The 25,312-nt window shown below is 41.6% G+C and overlaps 1 protein-coding gene across 2 annotated transcripts in view; it reads left to right on the top strand.

The window, feature by feature from the left end:
* Positions 1-25,312, top strand: part of SLC36A4 (solute carrier family 36 member 4) — a 165,781-nt gene that overhangs the window by 33,364 nt on the left and 107,105 nt on the right. The window contains exons 3-8 of one of the 2 annotated variants that reach the window (XM_075198725.1): positions 4,361-4,451; positions 7,409-7,497; positions 8,728-8,823; positions 13,594-13,678; positions 15,542-15,751; positions 18,549-18,647. In XM_075198725.1, coding sequence (XP_075054826.1) covers positions 4,361-4,451; positions 7,409-7,497; positions 8,728-8,823; positions 13,594-13,678; positions 15,542-15,751; positions 18,549-18,647 — 670 coding nt within the window. The remainder of the gene's footprint in view (positions 1-4,360; positions 4,452-7,408; positions 7,498-8,727; positions 8,824-13,593; positions 13,679-15,541; positions 15,752-18,548; positions 18,648-25,312) is intronic. The other variant, XM_075198726.1, reaches the window with a different exon arrangement.

Genomic DNA, 25,312 nt, shown 5'->3' with positions numbered 1-25,312 from the left:
TGCTCAAAAAATAAAATAAAAATTGAAGGGTAACGTCTCACATCGTCTTGGGTAGAGCTCTAGGAAGTGGTTAATAGGACCATAGGAGAACGGTACCATTTAAGAAGGGCAATGGAGAGGGAGCACTACAATGTCCTCTCAGAAGCCACGCTATTAGCGTGGGGGAAGCAATCTTATACGAAATTCGTCTGTTTCATTAAATTCCAGCCAGCTGAACCAAGTAACAATAAACTCCGTGGTCCGGTCAGAGGCAGAGAGGAATAACTCTTCTAAAGACAAATAAAAGTTGATGCGGGTAATCCATTTAGATGCAGTGGGAGAAGAGGGAGACTTCCAACGGACAGGAATCAAAGACTGTACTGCGTTATTCAGGTGTTTAAGGAGCGACTTTTTATATGAGGAGATGGGAATATTATATAGGAGAAGAGCCATAAACCAGGGCCAGTTGGCACCTCCGTCCTCGTGATCTTTTCAGAAAGGTAAATAACTTTGTTTAAGTAAGGGGGGATCTTAGGACATGACCACCATATGTGGAACTGGGAGCCAGCATAAGAAATACATCTCCAACCAAGAGGAGATATTCTTGTCGAAAATTTATTTAACAATTTGGGGCATCTGTCCCATCCTGTTAAAATTTTGCATTGGGTTTCAACAATAGCTGTAACTTGTGAGTAGCCATGAAAACTTTCAGCCACTGGATTGTCCCAGTGAGATCGAAAAGGTCTCTCTCCCATGCCCCCATGAAACGGGGTTTGTGGGTAAATTTATCTTCAATGAGTATTTTGTAAATACTAGATATAGTATGTTTGGGTGTGTTTTTGAGAGTATAGAGCATTTCAGAGGGGTGTGAATGGCCTGTGACCCTGGATAGGGTTACAGGAGCTTTTAACGGTCATAAACTTTAACTTGGTATCAGAAACAGCTTATCAGTTACTTTGACTGGAGAATAATTGTCTATTTACTTGGGTTATGATATGAAAATAAATTGCACAAGTGACTTGTTTGTCCTATTAAGGTGAAGAAATGTTCTGCGGCTCATGACCTATTACCTAACTAACCACACATGTAGGTAACGGTTGTAAGTCCTCTCTACCAAGTGGTTAATGTGTTAACTCTTGTGTCACCTAGAGGGCCAGTAGTGTTGTAAATGTTGTATTACTGTATGTTATAGATTACAATGGCACCACGCTAGGCCACATTAATGGAGATAATGTGCAAGAGATTCAAAGCCTCTTCATTACTCAAGTTAATTATGCATTACTGGTTTAACTATACTGTGCTATGTTTTACAGGAGGAATTAATGTGGAGGCGATTTGATAACCTAAGTAAGCCATCCATCTAATGTAAATGAGGGTCATTTTCTGCAAAGGGTCCTCATTCTATATTCATCCTTGAAAGACAAAATCTTTGAGTGCTGAGACGCCATAGATGTGCCTGGAATTAATTAAAATGCAAAAAAATTTATATAGTATAGGTTTAGACATGTGCAACCTGTGGCAATCCCATGCTTGCAGGGCATGCTGGCACTTGTAGTCCATGGGTGGGCCAACCACGCGTAGACAATGGTCCTTTTTTCATGGGTGTCAATTTCCTATCTGATTTTTCCATCCTGCCTAATAGCACAAATCTACAACATTAATTCTTCCAAAGCCAGCGCCAATCTAAACCACAGAAGTCTGAGCACATTGGATGTTATGTTAGGCTTGTGTTCAACACAGACATGTTCAAAAATGATTTACATCATATGCAAAGCTGTACACATGTGGAGATGTGTACACATCAGTAGCGTATGTGCCTGTTTTACGTTGGCGAGTATTTGCACCTGCCTTATAGCGGGTATAAAGGATACGCCTCCTAACGGAAGTATCTGTGTGTTTCTGCAAGTCTGCATGAGCCCCATTTGTGTAAACACACGGGTACTGTACACGGCAACTTCCCTCCCTCTCAGGAGCAGGTGGGCGTAAGTGCCGGAAGAGTCTGTATGGACCTACTTTCTGGGCATGCACAGAGTGATTTCATGCGAAATACACAACACATGCTGGCATACATCCCCCTCTGCATCAGCTCCTATGTTTGTGGGCAGAAATGTTACTTACAAACTTCCCCAGTATGAAGACTGAGGTGGAATCTACCTAGTTTGAGCATGCTGGTTTATGGATTATTATCAATCATGGCCCCCACCCCCCCTCCATTCCTTTACTTTAGAAGAGAAGTTTAATTTGTGCACATAGCAAATGACCTGTAGACTACAATTGTATGTGGCTTGTTTATTGTAGTATGTGGCATGATTGTATTGATGCCAAACTTAATAACCTCTACGGTAGCTCAGACTCATTCAGCACTACCACTTGTAGCGAATCTGGCTCTCTTGATTGAACGCTAAGGGGGGGGGGGGGGGTCTTCAATTAGCCGCGAGGTGTCTCCAGAACGTCCATGAGACACCGCAGCAGAGATTTGTCAGAAATCTACACTTAATTTTCCTTGCACCCCATAGAGGTGCGAGGCGAATGAGTGGAGATTTGTACCGTAATTGCTGCGATGTCCGTGCACCACATCGCTGACAATTGAATCTCCCCCTATTGGTGTTCAATGCTCTATATACTGCAATCAGTACCTGGTTAAATGGGTGCAGCATAGCATACAGGTCAGATGGATTCCGGACTATGTACCCATGACTACCAGTCATATGGTATACCTTGTATACCAGTGGTTATTATAACCTGCATAACCAGATCACCATGGACTGTATAATATAAATTTTGTTATGGTGAAATATGGGCTACAAAGATCTTGACATGCTGTGCCCCCCCCCCCCCCTCCACCCCTCCCCCAACCCAATTATGATTAATGTTGTCTCTTTACATTTCCAATGCTGCCTCCTGATTTCTTCTGTGTCTGTTTTGGCCACAAAATATTTTTACATGAGCACCGTAGTTATAGTCTATACAACTAAACTGTTCTTATGTAAAAAATTAAATAAAAGGAGTTTAAAGCTTACTGAAGATAATAAATGTTAATATGGAGCTCTCATTTGCAAAATCACTTGTGCTGCAGTACATGTCCTAATGAATAACAATTAGGGTACATTTAATTTTCCTAACATCAGTGGCGTGTTCTGCAAAGGGAGGAGGCAACGCCTGTTCCAAGTGCCAGAAATTCTATTGAATGTGTCTCCTGTCTGTACAGATGAATGAGAAAGATAATTCTAAAAGTAATGTTATATATGCTTTAAAGGATATCCGTACCCCAGACTAAAAATGTTAATGCTAATATCAGCCACAGCATTGCAGCGTGTGTATCCAGCATTAGGGATAGAGCAGACCTTCCTAAATGAGATGGTGAAGACTCGGGCGGATCTAGAAAACTGTTGTACCCGGGGTGATTTAGGCCCCACCCCCTTTCTAACATCTTAGGCTGCCGACGGCTGCACACTATGTGCAGGTCCGTCCAGCCGTGACAGGCAGGGACAGTGTGCTGCCCGGCTGCTCTGATTGTGTTTTAAACACACTGTCCCTGCCTGTCACGGCTGGACGGACCTGCACATACTGTGCAGCCGTCGGCAGCAAGTGTCTGCAAGTGTCCCCCTGGATCCCCACCACTGCGAAGACTTCAGTAAAGTACATCAATGAAATTAGGATCATTAAAACAGGCACTGTAAATAAGAAGAAGTCCAGTGACAAGCAAGTCAAATAACACAATAAACAGTGTTTCATGTGATAAATGTATACCGTATTTCCCCATGTATAAGACGCTCCAATGTATACGAGTAAGACGCACCTTCATTTTGGGGCTCAAAATTTGTTTTTATTCATCATAAAACTACTGAGTGTGCTGAGATTGTGGCTGTGATTGCAAGGGCTTGCTGCCGCCGGCTGCACACTATGTGCAGGTCCGTTCGGCTTTAAACACAATCAGAGCAGCTGGCCAGCACACTCTCCCTGCCTGTCTCTGCCGAACGGACCAGCACATAGTGTGCAGCTGCCGGAAGCAAGCCCCTGCAATCGCCCCCCCTGGATCCTGTCAAAACGTTGCTACCGCTGCCAGTGTTCCGCTGCCCTCCCCTGGATCCCCCTCGCTTCCACTGTGTAAGACGCACCCAGTCTTTAGACCCCAAATTTTTGGAAAAAAGGTGTATTATAACTTCCCGTATAAAATCTAGGTAATATAGCATATTTTTATAACATCACTGTGCTTAAATACTGCTGTAATTTAGGGGGAATATTTGTTTATGAAATTTAAGTTCCATATACATATACCGTAAATTAGAAAATTTCATTCAGACTATTTTTTTGTTGCCAATTTATTTTATTTGTTTTGTTTTTTTCTTTCATTTTTTTTTTTTTTTTCCCCCCTCTCCAGATTTGTACAGACATTGATACACGTGTTAAAAGGGAACATAGGTACAGGGCTTCTCGGTCTCCCTCTTGCCATAAAAAATGCGGGTATTTTGGTAAGTCCTAACTCAGACAAAATGATGAATTTGTACAGAATATAAATAGAAACCCATAATTAGCAGATTCCTGATTTCTCTCTCCTGTGTGTAGAGCTGGGTTGCGACAACACTAAGTAGACACAATAACTTACCACCAACATTCTATGACAAAACACAAGGTCGATATTCTCTGTATCCTACTCGTTAAAACCACATCCCAATATGCGAATGCCATACTTGATGATATATAAGTGCTTTCCCTTTTGGAATATAAAAAGTGAGACTATCCTGTGCAAGGTTGGAGTTGAGCACATGCAGTAAATTTTAAGTTGGGATCTGGTCCTATATAAAGATATTATACAATTAACTTCACATATCACACAAAATAAAAATATTTTTTTTTTCAAATATATAATTGGCCAAGTTTGATTATGATTGCCAGTTGAAAACAAGTGTGTGTGTGTGCGTTGGGGGGCAGTTTGTATTATCATAATTAAATGATAATTGAAGCAGCAAGTCCCACGTAGATTTATTCCTCTATAAATAGCAAGTTAAATAACTTTTAATAAGCATGCAGTTCTTATCTATCTCCTTTCCAAAAGCTCTCTGTTTGCCAAACAAAAGTGGCCGACAATGAGGTCTCAGCATTGACAGGGCGGAGAAGCAGGATATCACAGAGCTCAGAGGGGTGTTTCCAAAGCCTCTCTGCTCACTGCATCATGTGCCATGTGACTGTGGTTGCCATGGTAGTCCAGAATCCTAAATTATTAATAGCAGTCAAAAGAGATATAAGTTAAAAAGCAAAACAAAAACACACACCTAATTTTTTTTTCCCATTTGATTGCACCTTTAATAGTTTTTGCCTATACTCGAAACCTCCAATGTTTATCCAGATTAGAAATATGATTTTACAGAAATATTTTTACCATTTAATCCGTGTAAAACGTGTTCAATAGTAAGATTGTTTATGAATCGACTAAATTAAAGTGAGTAATCACCACACAGGACATGCGGAAAACCTCACTGTTTGCTAAATTAAAATACCCCTGTCATACAATTTTGAGAAATGTAAAATTAATAGACCAACTGTAGCAAAATCGTGAGTACCGTTAGTAACACACTTGCCATTATTTAGAAAAATCAAGTATAATATTTAGCCCCCACCCACACTCCACCATTAAATTATTAGCCCACCTCCTACCTCATTACATTGAGACCCGTCCCCTACACTCACAACTTCTTCCAACTATGTTGTGTTGGAGAGGCAGACTCTTATGTCTGCTGCTCTTACAGCCTGCACACTTGTCACGTGTGAGGGAGTAAGATGTTCGGATTCACAGAGGGGAGGGAGTAAGGTGGTCGGATTCACAGAGGGGAGGGAGTAAGGTGGCGGACACGAGGGTAGGGAGTAAGGTGGCGGACACGAGGGTAGGGAGTAAGGTGGCGGACACGAGGGTAGGGAGTAAGGTGGCGGACACGAGGGTAGGGAGTAAGGTGGCGGACACGAGGGTAGGGAATAAGGTGTCGGACACGAGGGTAGGGAGTAAGGTGGCGGACACGAGGGTAGGGAGTAAGGTGGCGGACACGAGGGTAGGGAGTAAGGTGGCGGACACGAGGGTAGGGAGTAAGGTGGCGGACACACAGAGGGGAGGAAGTAAGGTGGCGGATTCACAGAGGGCAGGGAGTAAGGTGGCGGATTCACAGAGGGCAGGGAGTAAGGTGGCGGATTCACAGAGGGGAGGGAGTAAGGTGGCGGATTCACAGAGAGCAGGGAGTAAGGTGGCGGATTCACAGAGAGCAGGGAGTAAGGTGGCGGATTCACAGAGGGGAGGGAGTAAGGTGGCGGATTCACAGAGGGCAGGGAGTAAGGTGGCGGATTCACAGAGGGCAGGGAGCAAGGTGGCGGACACACAGAGGGGAGGGAGCAAGGTGGCGGACACACAGAGGGGAGGGAGCAAGGTGGCGGACACACAGAGGGGAGGGAGCAAGGTGGCGGACTCACAGAGGGCAGGGAGCAAGGTGGCGGACACACAGAGGGGAGGGAGTAAGGTGGCGGACACACAGAGGGGAGGGAGCAAGGTGGCGGACACACAGAGGGGAGGGAGCAAGGTGGCGGAGTCACAGAGGGGAGGGAGCAAGGTGGCGGACTCACAGAGGGCAGGGAGCAAGGTAGCGGACACACAGAGGGGAGGGAGCAAGGTGGCGGACACACAGGGGAGGGAGCAAGGTGGCGGACACACAGAGGGGAGGGAGCAAGGTGGCGGAGTCACAGAGGGGAGGGAGCAAGGTGGCGGAGTCACAGAGGGGAGGGAGCAAGGTGGCGGACTCACAGAGGGCAGGGAGCAAGGTAGCGGACACACAGAGGGGAGGGAGCAAGGTGGCGGACACACAGGGGAGGGAGTAAGGTGGCGGACACACAGAGGGGAGGGAGTAAGGTGGCGGACTCACAGAGGGCAGGGAGTAAGGTGGCGGATTCACAGAGGGCAGGGAGTAAGGTGGCGGATTCACAGAGGGCAGGGAGTAAGGTGGCGGATTCACAGAGGGCAGGGAGTAAGGTGGCGGATTCACAGAGGGCAGGCAGTAAGGTGGCGGACACACAGAGGGGAGGGAGTAAGGTGGCGGACACACAGAGGGAAAATGAGGGTGGGAGGAACGGATCATACAGCCGCATGCAGGTGGCCAAGAAGTATATAATGCCTGGTGCGGAGGCCCACCTGAGAGAGGAGCTCTTAGGGTAGGGGGGCAACTTAATCCAGCACTGGGCGGTGCTTCTCTGTTTTAACATTAGGATTTTTGTTTTTATGTTTTTTGTTTTTTTTTAAGGCACTTATCTTCCATCTCTTCCAAAGCACTTAAAGGGAAAATGTTAATGTAAACATGAATCAAATCGATACATTAGTACAGCTTGCTTTGTGTTTTAAACATGACTGTAATGACTCTTAACTAATAATTATGTTTTATATTTCTATTCACAGTTGGGGCCAGTCAGCCTTTTATTTTTTGGCATCATCTCCATTCATTGTATGAACATGTTGGTTCGCTGCAGCCACTTTTTATGCCAAAGGTACGAGTGTCCGTTACTGAGCACCTTGTGTCAGACGCCAGAGCACAAAATCTTCTGTTTCTTTATATTTGGAAAACAGATGCATTTAGCGTTAAACACATTTAAAATGTATGAATGTTTCTTTAATCCCTACAATCATTAATGCCGTTCTTTGATGAGCACTGGTAAAGAACTAGCCAACCTATGGTGATCCCATGCGACGGAGCCCCAGGCACCTGAGGTTTGGATGAAACTCGTCTCGACCCCTGCAGAGCTCACATCTTTCAATTTGAAAGTTAACAATTAGCATCCGCTGGAGTTTACATTAAAGTCCAGATTTTCACATCTGAAGTATCATGGGACTATAATTACTATTGGGGGGGCTTCTTATAAACTGTGGGGGCCCTGAGATTACATTTGCTTGTTGATGGGAGGGGACTATATTATAGAAAAATGAAGATTAGAACATGTAAATAATGGATATAGGTCTGTGATGTCTAACCTATGACACTCCAGGTGCTGTGGATCTACAAGCCCCAACATGCTTTGCCAGTAGATAACTAGCTGATAGCTGGCAGAGCATGCTGGGACTTGTAGTTTCACAACACCTGGAGGTTCACAGGTTAGCCATTACTGATATAGGTACACTCCAAAGGGGTTTTCCACTGTATAGGTGTTTTGGGATGAAGCCGTGGCATCTTACCATGCTGCTATAGGGAACATTCCCAAATACAGGTCTCCCAGATCGATGACACATCTAATGCCAATGGTTCCGCAACTCTCTAACTTGCGATAACATTGGGGCCCCAGTTTGAGGACCCCTTTCTGTATGATATGCAGTGGGTAACTGTTATGTGATTTACTGTAAAGTTTTCTCCCTTTTACCTTAATCAGAGTGTCCTGTTCTATTTTATGATGTAAAATAATTATGTTGGTATATACAAGTGAACTCTCTTTAAGGACAGAAGGAGGTATCACTTTTTAATTCCTTTTTGATTCCTTATTGGTCTTGACTGGTTGCTGTAATAAAAACGAAAAAAGTATCTGGCATTAGGTTTCAAATCCTTGATTTGGGAAGTGACTAAATTAATATAGTCAGAAGAGAAAATCTTTTCAAACTTCATTATTTCTTGCTAATCACCCCCGTGAACAGCCTGGTTCCTGCTGCTGCTAGCATTGCTCCCGGTAATAACATTACTTTGGTTTAGTATCATGACACTATTGCTTATCTATATGGTGATGTCATTTTAGGTACAAAAAGGCACATTTAGGCTACAGTGAAACAGTCGGGCTTGCCTTGGAAGTGGGACCTCTAAAGTTCCTCCAGCAGTTCGCCTCAACAGGGAAGTAAGTTCTGTTTCATGACGTACAGAGTTTGGTGTTAATGTTCCATTGGGTATTAGCAGTAGGTCCCAGAGCATCTTATGGAAACCACAAATGTAAAGGTGTGAGTTAATACACTGGAAACGGCTGCCTACAAGTTATATAGAGCATATATGCTCTATATAACTTATATATAATATATGCTCAGCTGTGTCTTTGTGAATATTCCCACAATGTATGGTGGTTGGCCAGCTTGAATATAGAAGCATCGTTTGCCTATATATTAAATTTGAATATAACTGTAAATGATGTGATTTATATTTATTTAAATGGGATGATTAGTGATTAAATGGACTAAATAATATTGAGAAAATTGTTGAAGAAGTTGGTTTAGTTACCAGCTTCATCCGCTCGTGGCCTTGGACAGGTCCCTTTATCTTCTTGAGTCCAGGACATTGACATTAGATTGGAAGCTCATATGAGTGTAACAATAGGTTATCTGTGCATGTGTGTGCTGTAAGGACTATATAAAATCAGATCATTGGAAGGTTCTCCGCAGCAGATGAGTGTAGTGATCATGTGGGAGCCAGTGATCTGTTCATTTGTGTGATTGTGTTAGTGAGGACATGGCTGCATGTGACAGGGGCAGTGACATGATGTAAGGAGGGGAATGGAGGCAGCGGGAAGTTACAGACTGAGAGTTATATAGTGGAAGGAGCAGGGTCCCCGAGCAGCACAGAGTATATCAGGAGATGAGTGATGTGTTAGTGAGGACAGGGCTGCATGTGACAGGAGCAGTGACATGATGTGAGGAGGGGAATGGAGGCAGCAGGAAGTTACAGACTGAGAGTTATATAGTGGAAGGAGCAGGGTCCCCGAGCAGCACAGAGTATATCAGGAGATGAGTGATGTGTTAGTGAGGACAGGGCTGCATGTGACAGGAGCAGTGACATGATGTGAGGAGGGGAATGGAGGCAGCAGGAAGTTACAGACTGAGAGTTATATAGTAGAAGGAGCAGGGTCCCCAGCAGCACAGAGTATATCAGGAGATGAGTGATGTGTTAGTGAGGACAGGGCTGCATGTGACAGGGGCAGTAACATGATGTGAGGAGGGGAATGGAGACAGTTGGAGCATATTCACAAATATGCTCCAACACATATTCACAAATAATCTAATCAGTTCTATTCCACAAGGTAGCACAGATTCTCCACTTAATCCTTAGCCACAATGCTCCTTAACTGCAATAAATTCTGCTCCATCTGTTCTATGGAAAAGTTCAAGGTCACAAAAGAAATTGTGTGCCGTTGTGTAGGTTCTTATGCTCTTGATTTTTGTTTTTGCATTTAAATGACTTTTTCTTTCTTTCTGTTATGTTTATTTCGTTATATCATCCTTTCAAATCTTGTGTTTCTCTCTATGAGGCTGTTTCTGTCTTTATAGCCACTTTATTTAGTTGGACATATTGTTCCTAAACTGCATATTTTCAGTTCTTCCTCTCACTGCTGTACATCACAGCATCCCTCATAAGAGTGGAATTACTGGAGCAGATACTGTATCTCGTCTCTCCAGCACAGCGGAGCTTGTAGTGATGATGAGTTTTCTCTTGATAAGAATCAGGTGACATTACAGACCATAGTTTGTCTAATTCCCGCTGGCAAATTCCAGATGGAGCTTTTGTCGAAGTTTCCTGATTACGTCGTCCTGTCCTATTGCTATGTAAAACGACCAGGAGTTAGTGGAACTTATAGCTGTAATAAATTACTGGTTTTGCAGTCATCATAAAGGATCCGTTTTGAGCTGTTCTTTCTTACAACGATAAGTGCAAAAATGGTTCAGAATTATTTACTCTTCTTTGGAATCTATTAAAAACACTTGAACCTTGGAATAGCGGAGAACTGAAAGTGATTGATCGTTCCAACCCCTGCTTTTTAGATTGTAAGCTCTCAGGGCCGTCCTTTCTCTTGTTGCCTCCCTATCCCCTCTTCTCCACTTGCTTCCTAGTCCTCCCTTGGGCTAGCCTTGTCATTTTTGTCAATGCCTAGAAATTGCCTTTGGTAATTGATTTTATGTTTCCCTTCTTGTATTAGTTATCTGCACTTTTTAGTTCTGCTTGTGCTATTGTGCCTGTGCAATTTTTGTGATCTTTTGTTTGCTGATATAACCTGTGTCTACCCTATTTGTACTGTTGCTGCGTAACTTCATGGAACGCCATCAATAAGCTCCAATAATAATAATAACCCTGCTAGACCACAGATGCTGCACTGTGTAATGTGAAAAAAAAAATAGTAATTGGAAACCATACAGAAAGCCGTCTTCACCAAATCCTCACCAGCCCCAGCGCTTTGGCAGCCTGAGCTGGTTTCCGCGATAACAGAGAGACTACGAGCGTCTGTGCCAAAATAGAAAATAAATAACGCGCACACTATTTTACAATACACTTTAATTAAATAAAAGACTCCACAAAATACCTTTTCACTACTTTATTAACTTATGAAATTTAAAAAAAAAAATCCTACTTTTTTTTTTTTTTTCCTGCAAGTGACTGACAGTTACCTCCACACAGACAGCTCGCAGGTGCTGCATACCTCTCATTCATCTGACATGACTAGTACGATTCTGACTACCATCTGGTGGCAGACAAATGTATTGCAGGGAATTTCTATATTACGCTTTGGGAAACCTACTTGACACGAAGCGGTGTGTTTTCTTAAAGAGTTGATACGTGTTGCATGAATGAAGTTGTAGCTGGTTAAATGTTAGTTTAACGTTGGCTACATCTTCATACACCGCTGCCACCTCTTTCCTCATTCTCATTGTACAAGGCTACAACCATACAGCGAGATGCTTTGCTGGGGCCGTACTGTTACCTCCTGGCAATGGAGGGTTCATCTTTGGTTGGACAACTGAGGGTGAGTGCACGCTTGTCTTATCATGTTGGAAATTGTGATCACTGCACTAAATGACTTCTTCAATGGAGTCCAGCAGTGTTTAATTGCAACTGCATGTGAGAGCCTATTTAATATTCCATAAACTATGCAGGAACTGCTTTTTCCGCATGGTTTAGGCATCTGTAAGTTACATAGCTATGTAACGAAAGCCTAACTCAAGAAATATCATAGACATCTCCTGCATTAGGCTCAGTTTCGCATAACACTGCAGTCCCCATAATTTTCAATGGGAATTGCGGTCTGGGGCTAAAGCCTAGCTTTTCGAAGTTTATGCCCATGGGCTTAAGATGTTAACAATTCCTCTCTATGGGGAGAACATTGCAGTAAAGGGATCTTTGGATCCCTCACCTCAGCCTTCCTGCTCTCCCCTGGGGTTACTTTTACAATCTTTGCACAAACATGACCATAGGTCGCACAAACACAAAGCCAGTTTGCGATAGTAGCCGGAGAGGAGAGACAGACTACTGCAGTTCTAAGGTAAATAGTCATCATTGGGACAGTCTTCTGTTGGATGTGCTTTTAATATATTCATCCAAAAAATCATTTGTCACCGTTGTGATGACATATATGATAATTAACCCCATCAATTAATAAATAAACCCATTTTAAGTCTGAGAGGGCACAGATGTAAATTTATAATGGAAGGGAGAATAAAAAATAAATCTGTCAGTTTCCAATTATTGGTTGTGCTGGATTGCTGGAATATCAGCTGCTACGTGTATCTGCAGAAGTTTAATAGTGCTGTATTGTATATGTGTATTGTTTATCCAACATTATGGAGCAGTGTTGCAGCAAAATTACTTTCTAGACTGCCTAAGAGCACATCTAATATTCAGAATTAATTAATGCAATTATACCTATTAAAATTTGTACTATAGGATGTTTTTAATATTCTGGTGTTTTTAATATTCTGGTGTTTTTAATATTGTGGTTGTTTCTTGTGTACGGTTTTTGATACGGTTTAAAATGCAGCTTTTTCATCATGTTTACACTATTTTTCCCCCACTTCTGGTTTTCCACCAAGCTGAAGTATTAATATACAATGGGGAATGTACGTTCCTTTGTACAATATTTACTGATTACATGATTCTCATTTTGTATAGTGGTGAAGCAGAAACTATCAATCTTCTCTCCAGCACCTATTTCCTGGGTGCTCCACCCGGCTGTTTTTACTTGCCACCCGGCTCTTGGAGCCCAACACTATTATAATAGAATACACAATTGCTTCTCCCATTATAATAGGCACTATGTGAGCACTACAGCCAGCAGTGTGTTAGACCACTGACCACCAGTCTGACCAGTCCTGGCAGGTGGGGGCATCAACCTCCAACATTTTTCATTATTATTGCAAAGTATTACACTGCCCCCACCCGGCTGCTTCTTAATGCCATGAAGCTGGCAAAATTTTCTGGGGAGAACAATGTTTATATTTAGTACAAGTTATACCATTGTGTGAGCAGGACATTTTTTAAGTGCAAGGAAATAAAACCCTGCACTTCGATGATCTAAATACTTGGGTTACAGTTTGTTGGTGCTTTTTTTTCCTTCTTTATCGTTCTGTGTAGTAATGACAAGTTAAATGCTACGATATCAGGGTCAGAAAAAGAAGCATACATTGGTGTTTGTTTATTATGATTAACTAACATTACTCTTCATTAAGAAACTGATTATTCACAAAAACGATTAGACTAACTGGCCTGTGATATCACAATCACATCTATCTGGATAGTAAACCCCTATAGCTGTGGTGTTAGAGAACCATCAGGCCACTGTTCCTAAAAGTCTAGTTTCTATTAATTGTAATAATTATAATTCTCTCTTAATCCCATCTTTGTGTCCCCGCAGGAATATTGTAGATTTGTCATTGGTGGCCACACAGCTGGGGTTTTGCAGTGTTTATTTTGTTTTCCTAGCAGAAAATATGAAGCAAGTGAGTAACAAACCTGACGATCTTCTCATTTTTTCAGTATTGTCCATTTAATTACTAGGTTTAAAAATATTCCTCGATCAAAGACTTTATCTTCCAAGTAGTCTGGGTATAGAGATTAAGACGTTTCAGCCCCCTATATGGTACCAGATAATGTCTAGAATAAAAGCACGGTCATATACTCACCTCTCTATTCCCTATGCTTATACCAGTGTCCAAATTAGGAGTAGGAGTCTAGCATTCTAGTGAACCATAACACTTGTCAAGTTATACCTCTGATCTATATTTGGGCCTGCAGTTAAACTTACAGAAAGCACACAGAAGCTGACAGACAGAATTGGAGGAGCCAGAGTTGGAGCTGGCGATTGGGCTTTAGGAGTGTGGCCCAATTTACATAGGGTCACAATCCTAACATCTAACCCTGATTATATTTGCGCATATTAATCTTTTTAGCTTATTAATGTTTGTTGTTCAAACTCAAACTATAAGTCTGGCTCCTCCTTTTATTTAATTGGGTGAGGTAATTTATGTAACATGACGTCCTTCCTAATTTTTTATACTGCTTATATTTATTTTCTGTTGTTTTAACTTGTTGCATTTAATAATGGTTACATGTCTGGATAAAGGAATATTACAGATCTGAGTTCCAAATTATTTTCACTTTACTCTCCTAAATATGTTTGTGTTGCTGAATTTTCCAAATAATTTTTTCAATTGCTTGGAAAGTTTGGTTCAATCTGGGACTTTTATAAAGCCCGCTGGTCTTGCCTTTATATAGCATGTACAGTGTTGCGTAAGTTTGTGGCGCTCTATAAATTAACACTTGTAATCAGTAGTGGAAGTGGGCTGGTATACAGTGGTATGCCATACCGTCACTTCTTCTATTGCTTTGATTTATATAACTATTGCATTCCATTCACTTATAATTTCCATTTCGCCACTTATAAATTTCCACTTTGACCACTGCTTATAATAATAATAATGTTTTTTATTTGTATGAAGCTTCTCTTCCACCAGATGTGGGCTGCCCATGTTTGATTGATCATCATTTACGATGTCAAGATTTCTAGACTTTTGTCTATTGTGTTATGACCAGCAAGCAACCATTTGTTTTAGGTTGGTGTCACACAAGCTGTTTTCACACAGGAAAATAACCATGGAACCTTTCTTAAAGGGTAACTCCAACCAAACTAATCAGTTTTCAGTTGAGTTAAGTGAGCCAAATAGCAAAAGCACACTTACTGGCGATCCTCCAATCCCGTAATGGCTCTAATGGTCAGAGCAGGAGATCCTCTCTCCTTCTTGATGTGGGCTTTTCTTAAAATATCTTTCTATCTTATTTGCCTTACCTAATAACACTCTAAACTATTTTTTCTTTGTTTTGGGTGGATTTACCCATTAAATATATAATAGTGTGTTTTTGCTGGTTGAAAAAAAGTTATCTACATAATAGCTGAGCAGTTTCTAATGACACCATAACATTGACTTCTAAGAAATACTCCAGCTGTTTTCCTGCTCTGTATACTGCATGGAAGTTTTTAATAACTGTTAGAACAGGAAAACTGCTTGTGTGACACAGACCGTTAAATGCAAGGCAAGAGAACCTCTTTACATTATGCCAACTTATATAAGTAAATAAAGGATGTCCACAGAAATTGAACTAAGTTTGAGGTTTAAGTTTGAAATCCCTAATGTTGGTGTTGGTTTTCGTTAGATACAACCATTTCCAAGAGGATACAGCTTATTTTACATTTTCGCTTAGTGGAATTCAGACTAGAAAGTCAAATTCGTTGAGCAAACCTCAGATAGCAATGTGTATTCTTACTGTTATTGTAGCAGTGTAATAAAGTACGACTGTACTTGCAGGTATTTGAAGCTTATGTCGATGGCCATCCACAGTATTCAGAAATAGGGACCAGATGGAATCTTGACCTACGACTATACATGGTGTCCTTTCTCCCACTGATCATCCCTCTGGTATTTATCAGAGACTTGAAGAACTTGTCTGTCTGTTCTTTCTTAGCGAATCTCTCCATGGCCGTCAGTCTCGTCATCATTTTCCAATACGTTTTCCGAGTAAGTGCACCTTCTCTTCTGTTGCGTCACTGACTGTTTTGTCCTCTTTGTATCCATGGATGTCGGATCATTACGCAAAGTAAAAAAAAACAAACAACGGGTTTAATGTCTGTCTTCAACAGATACAGCCTCTAACTTTAACCAGAAGATGAGTAATGCACATTTTCTTTATAATCTCTATAAGGCCACTCATTTTCACAGCAGGGCAAACATATTTAAAGACTTTGCATTTCATTCTTTATATTTGGTAGAGTGTTAATTTGGCCTATTATAGGACAAAAACATATGAGTTCAGGGGGTAAATGTATCATACCCTGGTTTTTTCAACTCGCCGGAAATCAGCGAGTTGACAGCTAAAATTTAAAGCGGTGTGTTACTGAACTAAATAATTTACTGCACCTAAAATAACTGAAGAAAACTTATTACCACTCTTTGATATTATTATACGCCAAAGGCTGTATATTACATTCGTTGTACTTGTAATGCCATGGTTAAGTGCATGGTTTGCTGTTTAATCATTGTAAATAAGAGGTGAGAAAGCATTGAGTGACAGATACTGGAGATAATCAATAAAACAATGTCATCAAATGAAACTGCAGCATTTGTGCTCTAAGGGGAGGTAACTGTCAATCACTTGTGGAGAACTGCAGGTGATTGACAGTTGCCACTACCCTTTCCATATTGGTTAATTTGGCCATGTTACTTACCAAGATTGTGGCCCTTGGAGTAGCAGCTTTGGGTGCCAGTCCCTGTGTCTGGTTGTCAGTATAGTGCATGCAGACTGTTGAGGATTAGTGGGGGAAGGCAAGCTGCTGAACATTTTTTACATATGTTTTTATTAGTGCAGCATCTGTGGTCTGCTTATGCCACAGATGCTTCTGATGCATTTGTTTAAATCTGAGACCCAAATGTAGTAATTTGATTCGCACAGCGCATGCATGTTACTTACTGTTCATTGTCCTGACATGCACAGTACGGCCCCCTGAAAAATGTATTGAAGGCAACTTATACGTTACACTTTTGTCATTACACTTTGCACAATGTCACTTGCTTCATTGATCGACAGCACATGAAACCTAAACTAAATCACCCAGTGTTAGATGACATGTGCTACATCTGTATGTATGTATGTATGTATGCGTTTTTTATATATAATGTGTTGTATTTATAGTATTTGTATTGGTAGCAATTCATATTTAAATACATTGGAAGTACAGACTGGTCACCTGGTATCAAGACTAATATTATTATTAAATGAATGGTCTATTAATTAATAACTTGCTCTGCTTGGGATGAATGAGCACAATAACCCTTCCCATTCTCTGTGAGTGCAACATACAGACACTCTGGCATTTTTTTGTGACAATGATCTTCACACCTGTCTTCATGCTATGAATGGTGTATATATCATGTCCACATGTGATACCTACAAAGTTGTCTTTTTGTAGCCAAAATTGAAGATCATGTGGTTTCTCAATGTAGAGATTGCAGAGTTTTAACGTTTTCCTGGCTGGATAATATAGCACAGTATTGGTTGGATTTCAACTGTGATATTGAAATGAATCCATTATGACGGGTTTTGTTCCAGTTTATTCTTCTATCATTTATCTTTAAATATAATGTGAAGGAATTGTTAAACCATTTGCTAGGAATACTTTTAAACAACATATATCTTGTCAAATCCAAACTATATTACCAGTGGAACACAAAGGAAACTTTCTTTGCTTCATTCACGGCCAGGAGAACACAAACACACGCACAGGTAGGATGTAGTATATGCTTTGAGTTTATCAAAACAAATCATCATCTACATATAATGTTGCTGTCACGTAGACCTTTTAGCAGGGCGCAAGAGTGAATCACAAAATCCAACATGGGCAAATATTACAAAGAAAGATATAAATGTCCTGTGGAACTGGACATCACTGATACAAATCATAGTTGCATGTCCTTGAATCTTATTAATAAAACTAAAGCATATTATTTTTCAACACCTACAGTATTTCTTTGATTTAAATTATAATTAAAATGTGAAGCATTCTTAAAAGTATAATGCACATTATTAGATGACTTCTATATTCTAATTTTTCAGTCTCATACTGAAGAGTATTAATGTTTTCAGTATAATCCTCATAAAGTCATTTTGTAATTATCTGCCTTTATACCAAAGGCTTTTCCTTCAGATGCTTGTTATTCTTCTTTGAAGCTGTTGGCAGTATAGCACAACACTGTAACATAAAGCTTGGTATACACTAATGCCACGTGTACGCTCCCACGATCATGGTGTAACGTATCAAAGCATCGTATCTTTGATTTGGTTTTATAAACGTCCTAAAAATCACGGTGTCGAGCAAATGTGGAAGTGTGTACACGCTCCCGACCTGCAGTGTAGGCAGATATCTGTCGAGTGTGCAGAGTCATGATCTTTTCAGCGTATGGTTATGACAGCTGAAGATCCCAGATCTGACGGTAAAACATGTATAGTGTGTACACATGATCATCGCGAATTTCAGTCGTAAACTAGATTCAGAAATCGCATTTGAAGTAAGGTTACATTAGTGTGTACCCAACTTAACTGTAGAATAATGAAACCATAATTACTATCATGATATTGGGGGGAAAAGGGAAGGAGAGGAAAGGGGTAGGTGCCTGCTGCTTGGGGTACAATCCATAAATACAATATTTCCTACAGCTGAGGGGAAGGAGTGGGATCAATTAGAACTTCTTTACGTAAACTTTGTCTGCCGGTCTTTCATCAGTTTCATCTGTTTCATTAACCGACTTTATATCCCCCCAGAATCTCTCGGATCCTCGTACATTACCTCTGACATCAAATTGGAAGAAATACCCACTCTTTTTTGGAACGGCCATATTTGCTTTTGAAGGGATCGGCGTGGTAAGCTTATGTTTAAGGCTGGTGTAATTTGTCCTCTGATGCTGTTGAAGTTTATCATACATACGTTTTTGAAATATAGTAAAGTGGTCTATTTGCAAATATAATCCCCCTTCCATGTCTTAAGTGAATTCATTCTCTGGTCTTGTGCATCTAATAAGCTTATGGATGATATTTACCATCTGCACACACGGTTCCATGCCTCCCCACATCCCCCACCAGGCTGCGTCACCAGCCCCAATGCCATTGAATCTTAATATTCATAATGAGTTCCTGGGCAGGAGCACAAAACATTGTTTGCAGAACTCCGTTCAGGCCTGATAATGCTGAGTATGTGACGTAATAGAGGATAAAAGTGATATTTCCTTAGGTCTGATTCGCTAATGTTGACTCATCTCTTACTATTTAGCTAGTGTAAAACTAAAGCCAGGACTAGTTTTTAAATAATATTTTTTCGATAAAGAAGATATTGAAAAGGGGAATGGATCATGAGACAACCAATTGTGTATTTCATGTGAACTGTCTTTAATTTGTCAATGTAAATGTTGTATATACAAGTGATTGTAAAGTCAGCAGGAATCACAAATACAGTTAATATCTCTCAGTTATAGTAAATGTAGCCCAGATTTAATTTAAAATAGTTTTTTCCAGGATGATATTTGTTAGGGAAATGGTAAAGAAATAATAGAATTTGTAAAAAAAAATTAAATGCCATAGAAAAATTGGATTCAGTAACAGCCACAAGTCTCTGATCTGTTGTACCGTGGTACATTTTATTTTATTTTCAGTCGGTAAAAGATGTATTTCTGGGAGCCCTGTGTTCCTAATTTTGGAATATTTAAAACAAGCCTAGTGGTTTACAATTCTGCCTCACTGCGCTGGGGTCATGAGTTCAATTCCTGACCATGGCCTTATCTGTGAGGAGTTTGTATGTTCTCCCTGTGTTTGTGTGGGTTTCCTCCAGGTGCTCCGGTTTCCTCCCACGCTCCCAAAACATACTGCTAGGTTAATTGGCTGCTATCAAAATTTACCTTACTCTCTCTCTCTCTCTCTCTCTCTCTCTCTCTCTCTCTCTCTCTCTCTCTCTCTCTCTCTCTCTCTCTCTCTCTCTCTCTCTCTCTCTCTCTCTCTCTCTCTCTCTCTCTCTCTCTCTCTCTCTCTCTCTCTCTCTCTCTCTCTCTCTCTCTCTCTCTCTCTCTCTCTCTCTCTCTCTCTCTCTCTCGATTTGAATGAGTTCTCTGTACAGCGCTGCGGAATTAGTGACGCTATCTAAATAACTGATGATGATGAATGTCACCATGTGTATTTGCAACTAATCGTTACTAGTATACCTTGGCCCAGTACTGGATAGTGGGGATAGGTAAGGAGGATGTATAACTATGAGGACACTATAGATATGAGGACTCTATTCTACAGCGATCTGTAAAGCGTTTGGGAGAAGGAAAGTTTTATTTTAATGAACTTTACCCTTTAGTTTGACTTTCTAAACCTTCATTACGACTTCGCCTGCAGTCCTGGGAGCATATAGCTCTGTAATACAGAATGTATGTACAGAAATAAAGGTGGGTGGTCTAACACACATCACACAGACTTGGGAGTAACCGAACCCGCTTAATATTTACAACATATAGGAGTCAGAGACTTTGAAATACATCAAAGGATTTGACAGAGAACATCCACTGTGGAGAGTGAATGCTAGAATCTGAAGCAAATAAAAGTGGAATTTGTACAATTAATATTTTACTACAATGCTGTGTAGCCTACAAGAATATAGATGGAGTGTGTGTATCAGGCAGATGGTTTCACCCAGTGGAGCCAGCCATTCTGTCGTCTTCCAACCCTTCCCCATGTATCGCAAAAAATAAATACTTTTAGCTCCTACACCTGTGCCTGCTGCCTTGGACGGTGTTGGGCTTGGACTGGGAGACAGCGTGAAATAGCTATTTTTATCTACTTACTTGGATTTTTGTCCATGGTTCAATCTCCTCTAACATTTACTGAATAACAAATCTTACACTGTAATTTTTGATCTGTGATATTTTTTTTTCAAGGCCCTGAAATCCTAAATTACATTTTTATTGTGACTTTGTTTTATGTTACAAAGCATCTTAAGAAAAAAAAAAAAAAAATTAAATATGCAGTTGCATAAATCCTGCATCTCCAGCCTTAAATTTGTTGTAGAGCCACCCTTTGCAGCAATGACAGCTCTAAGTCTTTGGGGTTAGTATAGAACAGCTTTTCATAGTGCTTGGTAGGGATTTGTGGCCCATTTTTCCTGGCATTACCGCCTGTATTTGTCAAGGTATGCAGTCTGCAATTGTGCAGGGGATATGCAGCTAAATTTATCCACAAGAAAGTCACTTAACTAACGCCTGGTTAATGGTGATGTAAAACGCACAGACGGTGATCCAGATTATCCCGTACATGCTGGAATGGGTTCAGATCTAGTGACTGGGACAACATACGGATAAAATCAGTGCTCCTCAAACTATTAGGCAACCTCCCTTGCTCTGTGAATGGGAGCATTGTCATCCTGGAAGACACCTCTACGGTCAGGAAAGAACCAGCTGCACCATAGACTCTGCCTTTTAAGGGAATGACAGCGTCAATCCATGCCAGGTAAATGTCTTTCGCATCATTACCGAACCACCAGAAACCTTGACTGTAGGAAGCAGCAAGACTGTAGCGTCTTTTATGTAGGCGTCTAAATCTCGTCTGAACGTGGTGAATGAGGATCCGTCCATTGTCTGTGCTGTTTGCACCATGACAGCAGCGATTATCAGAGCTGTGTTGGTTTTGTGTTCTTCCCTTTACTAGGGAGGATGAGGCACCCAAAATATGGTACCCGTTGCACTGTTGTTTCTACAAATGACAGCCAGTACTGCCATCCATAATGATACCCACCAGTGTATATTTTGTCCCATATTACCTGTATGTAAAACAGGCCCATACACAGCAAATAATGTCCATGCATAGTAAACAGTATAATACAGCATAATAGACAATTTATTGTAGAGGCCCTTGCCCTCACTTTACAGTACACCTCCATATGCTCATGATATTCTGTATAGCTCCCATGCCTCCACATTACAGTACAGCTTCATGTACCCAAAGTATACAGTACAGCTAAATATGGCTCCTTGCCTCCCTTCTCCTTTCCCAACCCTGTCTTGCCCCCCTTCTCCTCCTTTCCCCACGCCGTTTTGCCCCCCTTCTCCTCCTTTCCCCACGCCGTCTTGCCCCCCTTCTCCTCCTTTCCCCACGCCGTCTTGCCCCCCTTCTCCTCCTTTCCCCATCCCGTCTTGCCCCCCTTCTCCTCCTTTCCCCATCCCGTCTTGCCCCCCTTCTCCTCCTTTCCCCATCCCGTCTTGCCCCCCTTCTCCTTTCCCCATCCCGTCTTGCCCCCAAATCTCCTCCTTTCCCCACACCCTCCTGCCCCCACTTCTCCTCCTTTCCCCACACCCTCCTGCCCCCACTTCTCCTCCTTTCCCCACGCCCTCCTGCCCCCACTTCTCCTCCTTTCCCCACGCCCTCTTGACCCCACTTCTCCTCCTTTCCCCACGCCCTCTTGACCCCACTTCTCCTCCTTTCCCCACGCCCTCTTGACCCCACTTCTTCTCCTTTCCCCACGCCCTCTTGACCCCACTTCTTCTCCTTTCCCCACGCCCTCTTGACCCCACTTCTCTTCCTTTCCCCACGCCCTCTTGACCCAACTTCTCCTCCTTTCCCCACGCCCTCTTGCCCCAACTTTTCCTCCTTTCCCCACGCCCTCTTGCCCCCCTTCTCCTCCTTTCCCCACGCCGTCTTGCCCCCCTTCTCCTCCTTTCCCCATCCCGTCTTGCCCCCCTTCTCCTCCTTTCCCCATCCCGTCTTGCCCCCCTTCTCCTTTCCCCATCCCGTCTTGCCCCCAAATCTCCTCCTTTCCCCACACCCTCCTGCCCCCACTTCTCCTTTCCCCACACCCTCCTGCCCCCACTTCTCCTCCTTTCCCCACGCCCTCCTGCCCCCACTTCTCCTCCTTTCCCCACGCCCTCCTGCCCCCACTTCTCCTCCTTTCCCCACGCCCTCTTGACCCCACTTCTCCTCCTTTCCCCACGCCCTCTTGACCCCACTTCTCCTCCTTTCCCCACGCCCTCTTGACCCCACTTCTCTTCCTTTCCCCACGCCCTCTTGACCCCACTTCTCTTCCTTTCCCCACGCCCTCTTGACCCAACTTCTCCTCCTTTCCCCACGCCCTCTTGCCCCCACTTTTCCTCCTTTCCCCACCCCGTCTTGCCCCCACTTCTCCTCCTTTCCCCACCTCGTCTTGCCCCCACTTCTCCTTCTTTCCCCACGCCCTCCTGCCCCCACTTTTCCTCCTTTCCCCACCCCTTCTTGCCCCAGCCGTCAGGTCCTATTTCACTTCTTTTCTCCCTTTCCCTTCTCTCCCTTGTGTCTTCCCCTCTCATCAGTAGATGGGTTTACAGGAATGTGTGTAGAAATCTTGATTTCACTAATGAGTAAATAATTTCCCAACTCCACTGATAGGGTTAAAGGTAATCATCTCCTAGTTATGTGTGATTGAGCTTTAAAATACTCTGTAAATATTTATCAGTCGGGCAATAAATCTGAATGATAGAATTTAATGGTAAAAGAGCATAATGTTTTGTCTGACCTGTCAAATTAAATCTGTTATTATGTTTTTGAAAACTGCACAGCTTTTATTTCTTCTGAATAATTTATCTAATGAAATATATTTCTTTTATTTTAACACAAGTTGCATCAGCTGTTTTTTCCAGCCTGTTCATTTTGTAATTTTAACTGCACATTGTACATATAGAATGTACAATATATTAGTTTACAGTTACCAATAACATATTATCTGTACTGTCTTATCTTTCCTTATATATTGTAGTAATGTTTATTTAGATATTTATTTCACATTCTCATCTTATTTGTTGTTTTTTTTTGGTTTTTTTTTGTATTATTATTTTTCTCTCATTAGCTATTTGCTTCTATTTCTTTTTATCTCAATATTCCTTTTATTTGTTTTTTAATGATCATCGTATACACATTTAAAATGTGGCATTTGTATGTTCTCCCCGTGTTTGCGTGGGTTTCCTCCCACATAGAAAGACATTATGGTATCTTAATTGGCTTGTGAGAGTATTGGACCCCAGTGTGTGTGTGTGTGTGTGTGTGTGTGTGAGGGAATTATAGACTGTAAGCTTCTATGGTGCAACGGCTGATGTGTATGATTACTGAATCTCTGTGCAGCTCTGAGTAATTTGATTGACGCCATATAAATAAACAATGCAAGTGGGAGTTTGTATGTTCTCCCTGTGTTTGCGTGGGTTTCTTCCGGGTGCTCCGGTTTCCTCCCACACTCCAAAAACATACTAGTAGGTTAATTGACTGCTATCAAAATTGACCCTAGTCTCTCTCTCTCTGTCTGTCTGTGTGTGTGTGTGTGTGTCAGGGAATTTAAACTGTAAGCTCTATTGGGGCAGGGACTGATGTGAGTGAGTTCTCTGTACAGCGCTGCAGAGTCAGTGGCGCTATATAATTAAATGATGACGATGATGAATAATAACATTTGGCCAAATACAAGAGACAAAAGGGAGCAGAGAAGCGGGATTACTTTGAGGGAACATTAATGCAGACAGGCTCACAGCATTTGTTTTCTGAATGTGTCAATCCAACATGTCTGATAGGAATTCAGAACATTTAGATTGTTGGTATGATGCTCATTTTACTGTCGATTTATTGCAGCTAGTCGCCAATTTTACAGGTAAAGTTAAAATTGGAAAGGGACAGTTTTGACATTGTATTTGCAGAAACCAAGTTATAGTGAAGAGGGGCTAAAGGTATCAATCAGATAATGGCCTTCTGGAATTATACTCCCTGTTCTTTATTATATAGAAACAAACAAACACAATATCAATTAACACATTGTAACAAACCTGCTTCTTATATTGTAGCAACATGCTCATAAGTGTCCATTGGTTCTTCCTAGAGTAAACTCTTAATTGGGCAATATTTTTATCTTATAGTTAGTGTTTTATTGATCCAAGGAAGAAGAAAAGAGTATAAATGGTGAACCAATTACAGTTCCATTTGGGAGAAAACATTCTTACTTGCTCAATGCTGACAGCATCTTATCTAATCGATCATTTCTCCGTTTTATCTTATTCAGCATGTTGCTGTTATTAATTCTGCGCTATTTGTAATGTTCAGGTGGTGCCTGGTTGTAGTCAGTAGATCAAGTTTGGAACAACTGTTTTTTTACGGACTATTTAAGTATGAAATAGGGAAATTCCTCAGTTGATTATAAGACCAAATGTAATACAATTGTAACGTTTCTGCTGCGTTATGCTGGAATATAACTATGTATTGAAGATGTTTGAAACTCATTTACTTAAAGAATCCTGGTTACTTTGTAAATGTTCACTGATCCTACCACTTAATGGAACCCCAGGAACTCTACACTGAAACAGTTTTTCCCCCGGGCTCCTCCTAATACAGCACCATAGAAAATGTATTGTTCACCATTCTAAACTGAGATGTGTGTGAGTGGGAGGAGATGTAAGAATCTGCAAACTCATGGCCTGAGACTTCTTATTGGTCTACATGGGTCACACCCCCGTAGGCTGTACACAAACATCCAGGTGCTGTACTACAGTCCGAGG

The sequence above is a fragment of the Mixophyes fleayi genome, chromosome 2 (genome assembly GCF_038048845.1).
Source record: "Mixophyes fleayi isolate aMixFle1 chromosome 2, aMixFle1.hap1, whole genome shotgun sequence".
Classification (NCBI taxonomy): Eukaryota; Metazoa; Chordata; class Amphibia; order Anura; family Limnodynastidae; genus Mixophyes; species Mixophyes fleayi.
The sequence above is the reverse complement of the archived record's forward strand: the minus strand, read 5'-3'. Positions and strand labels throughout refer to the sequence as shown.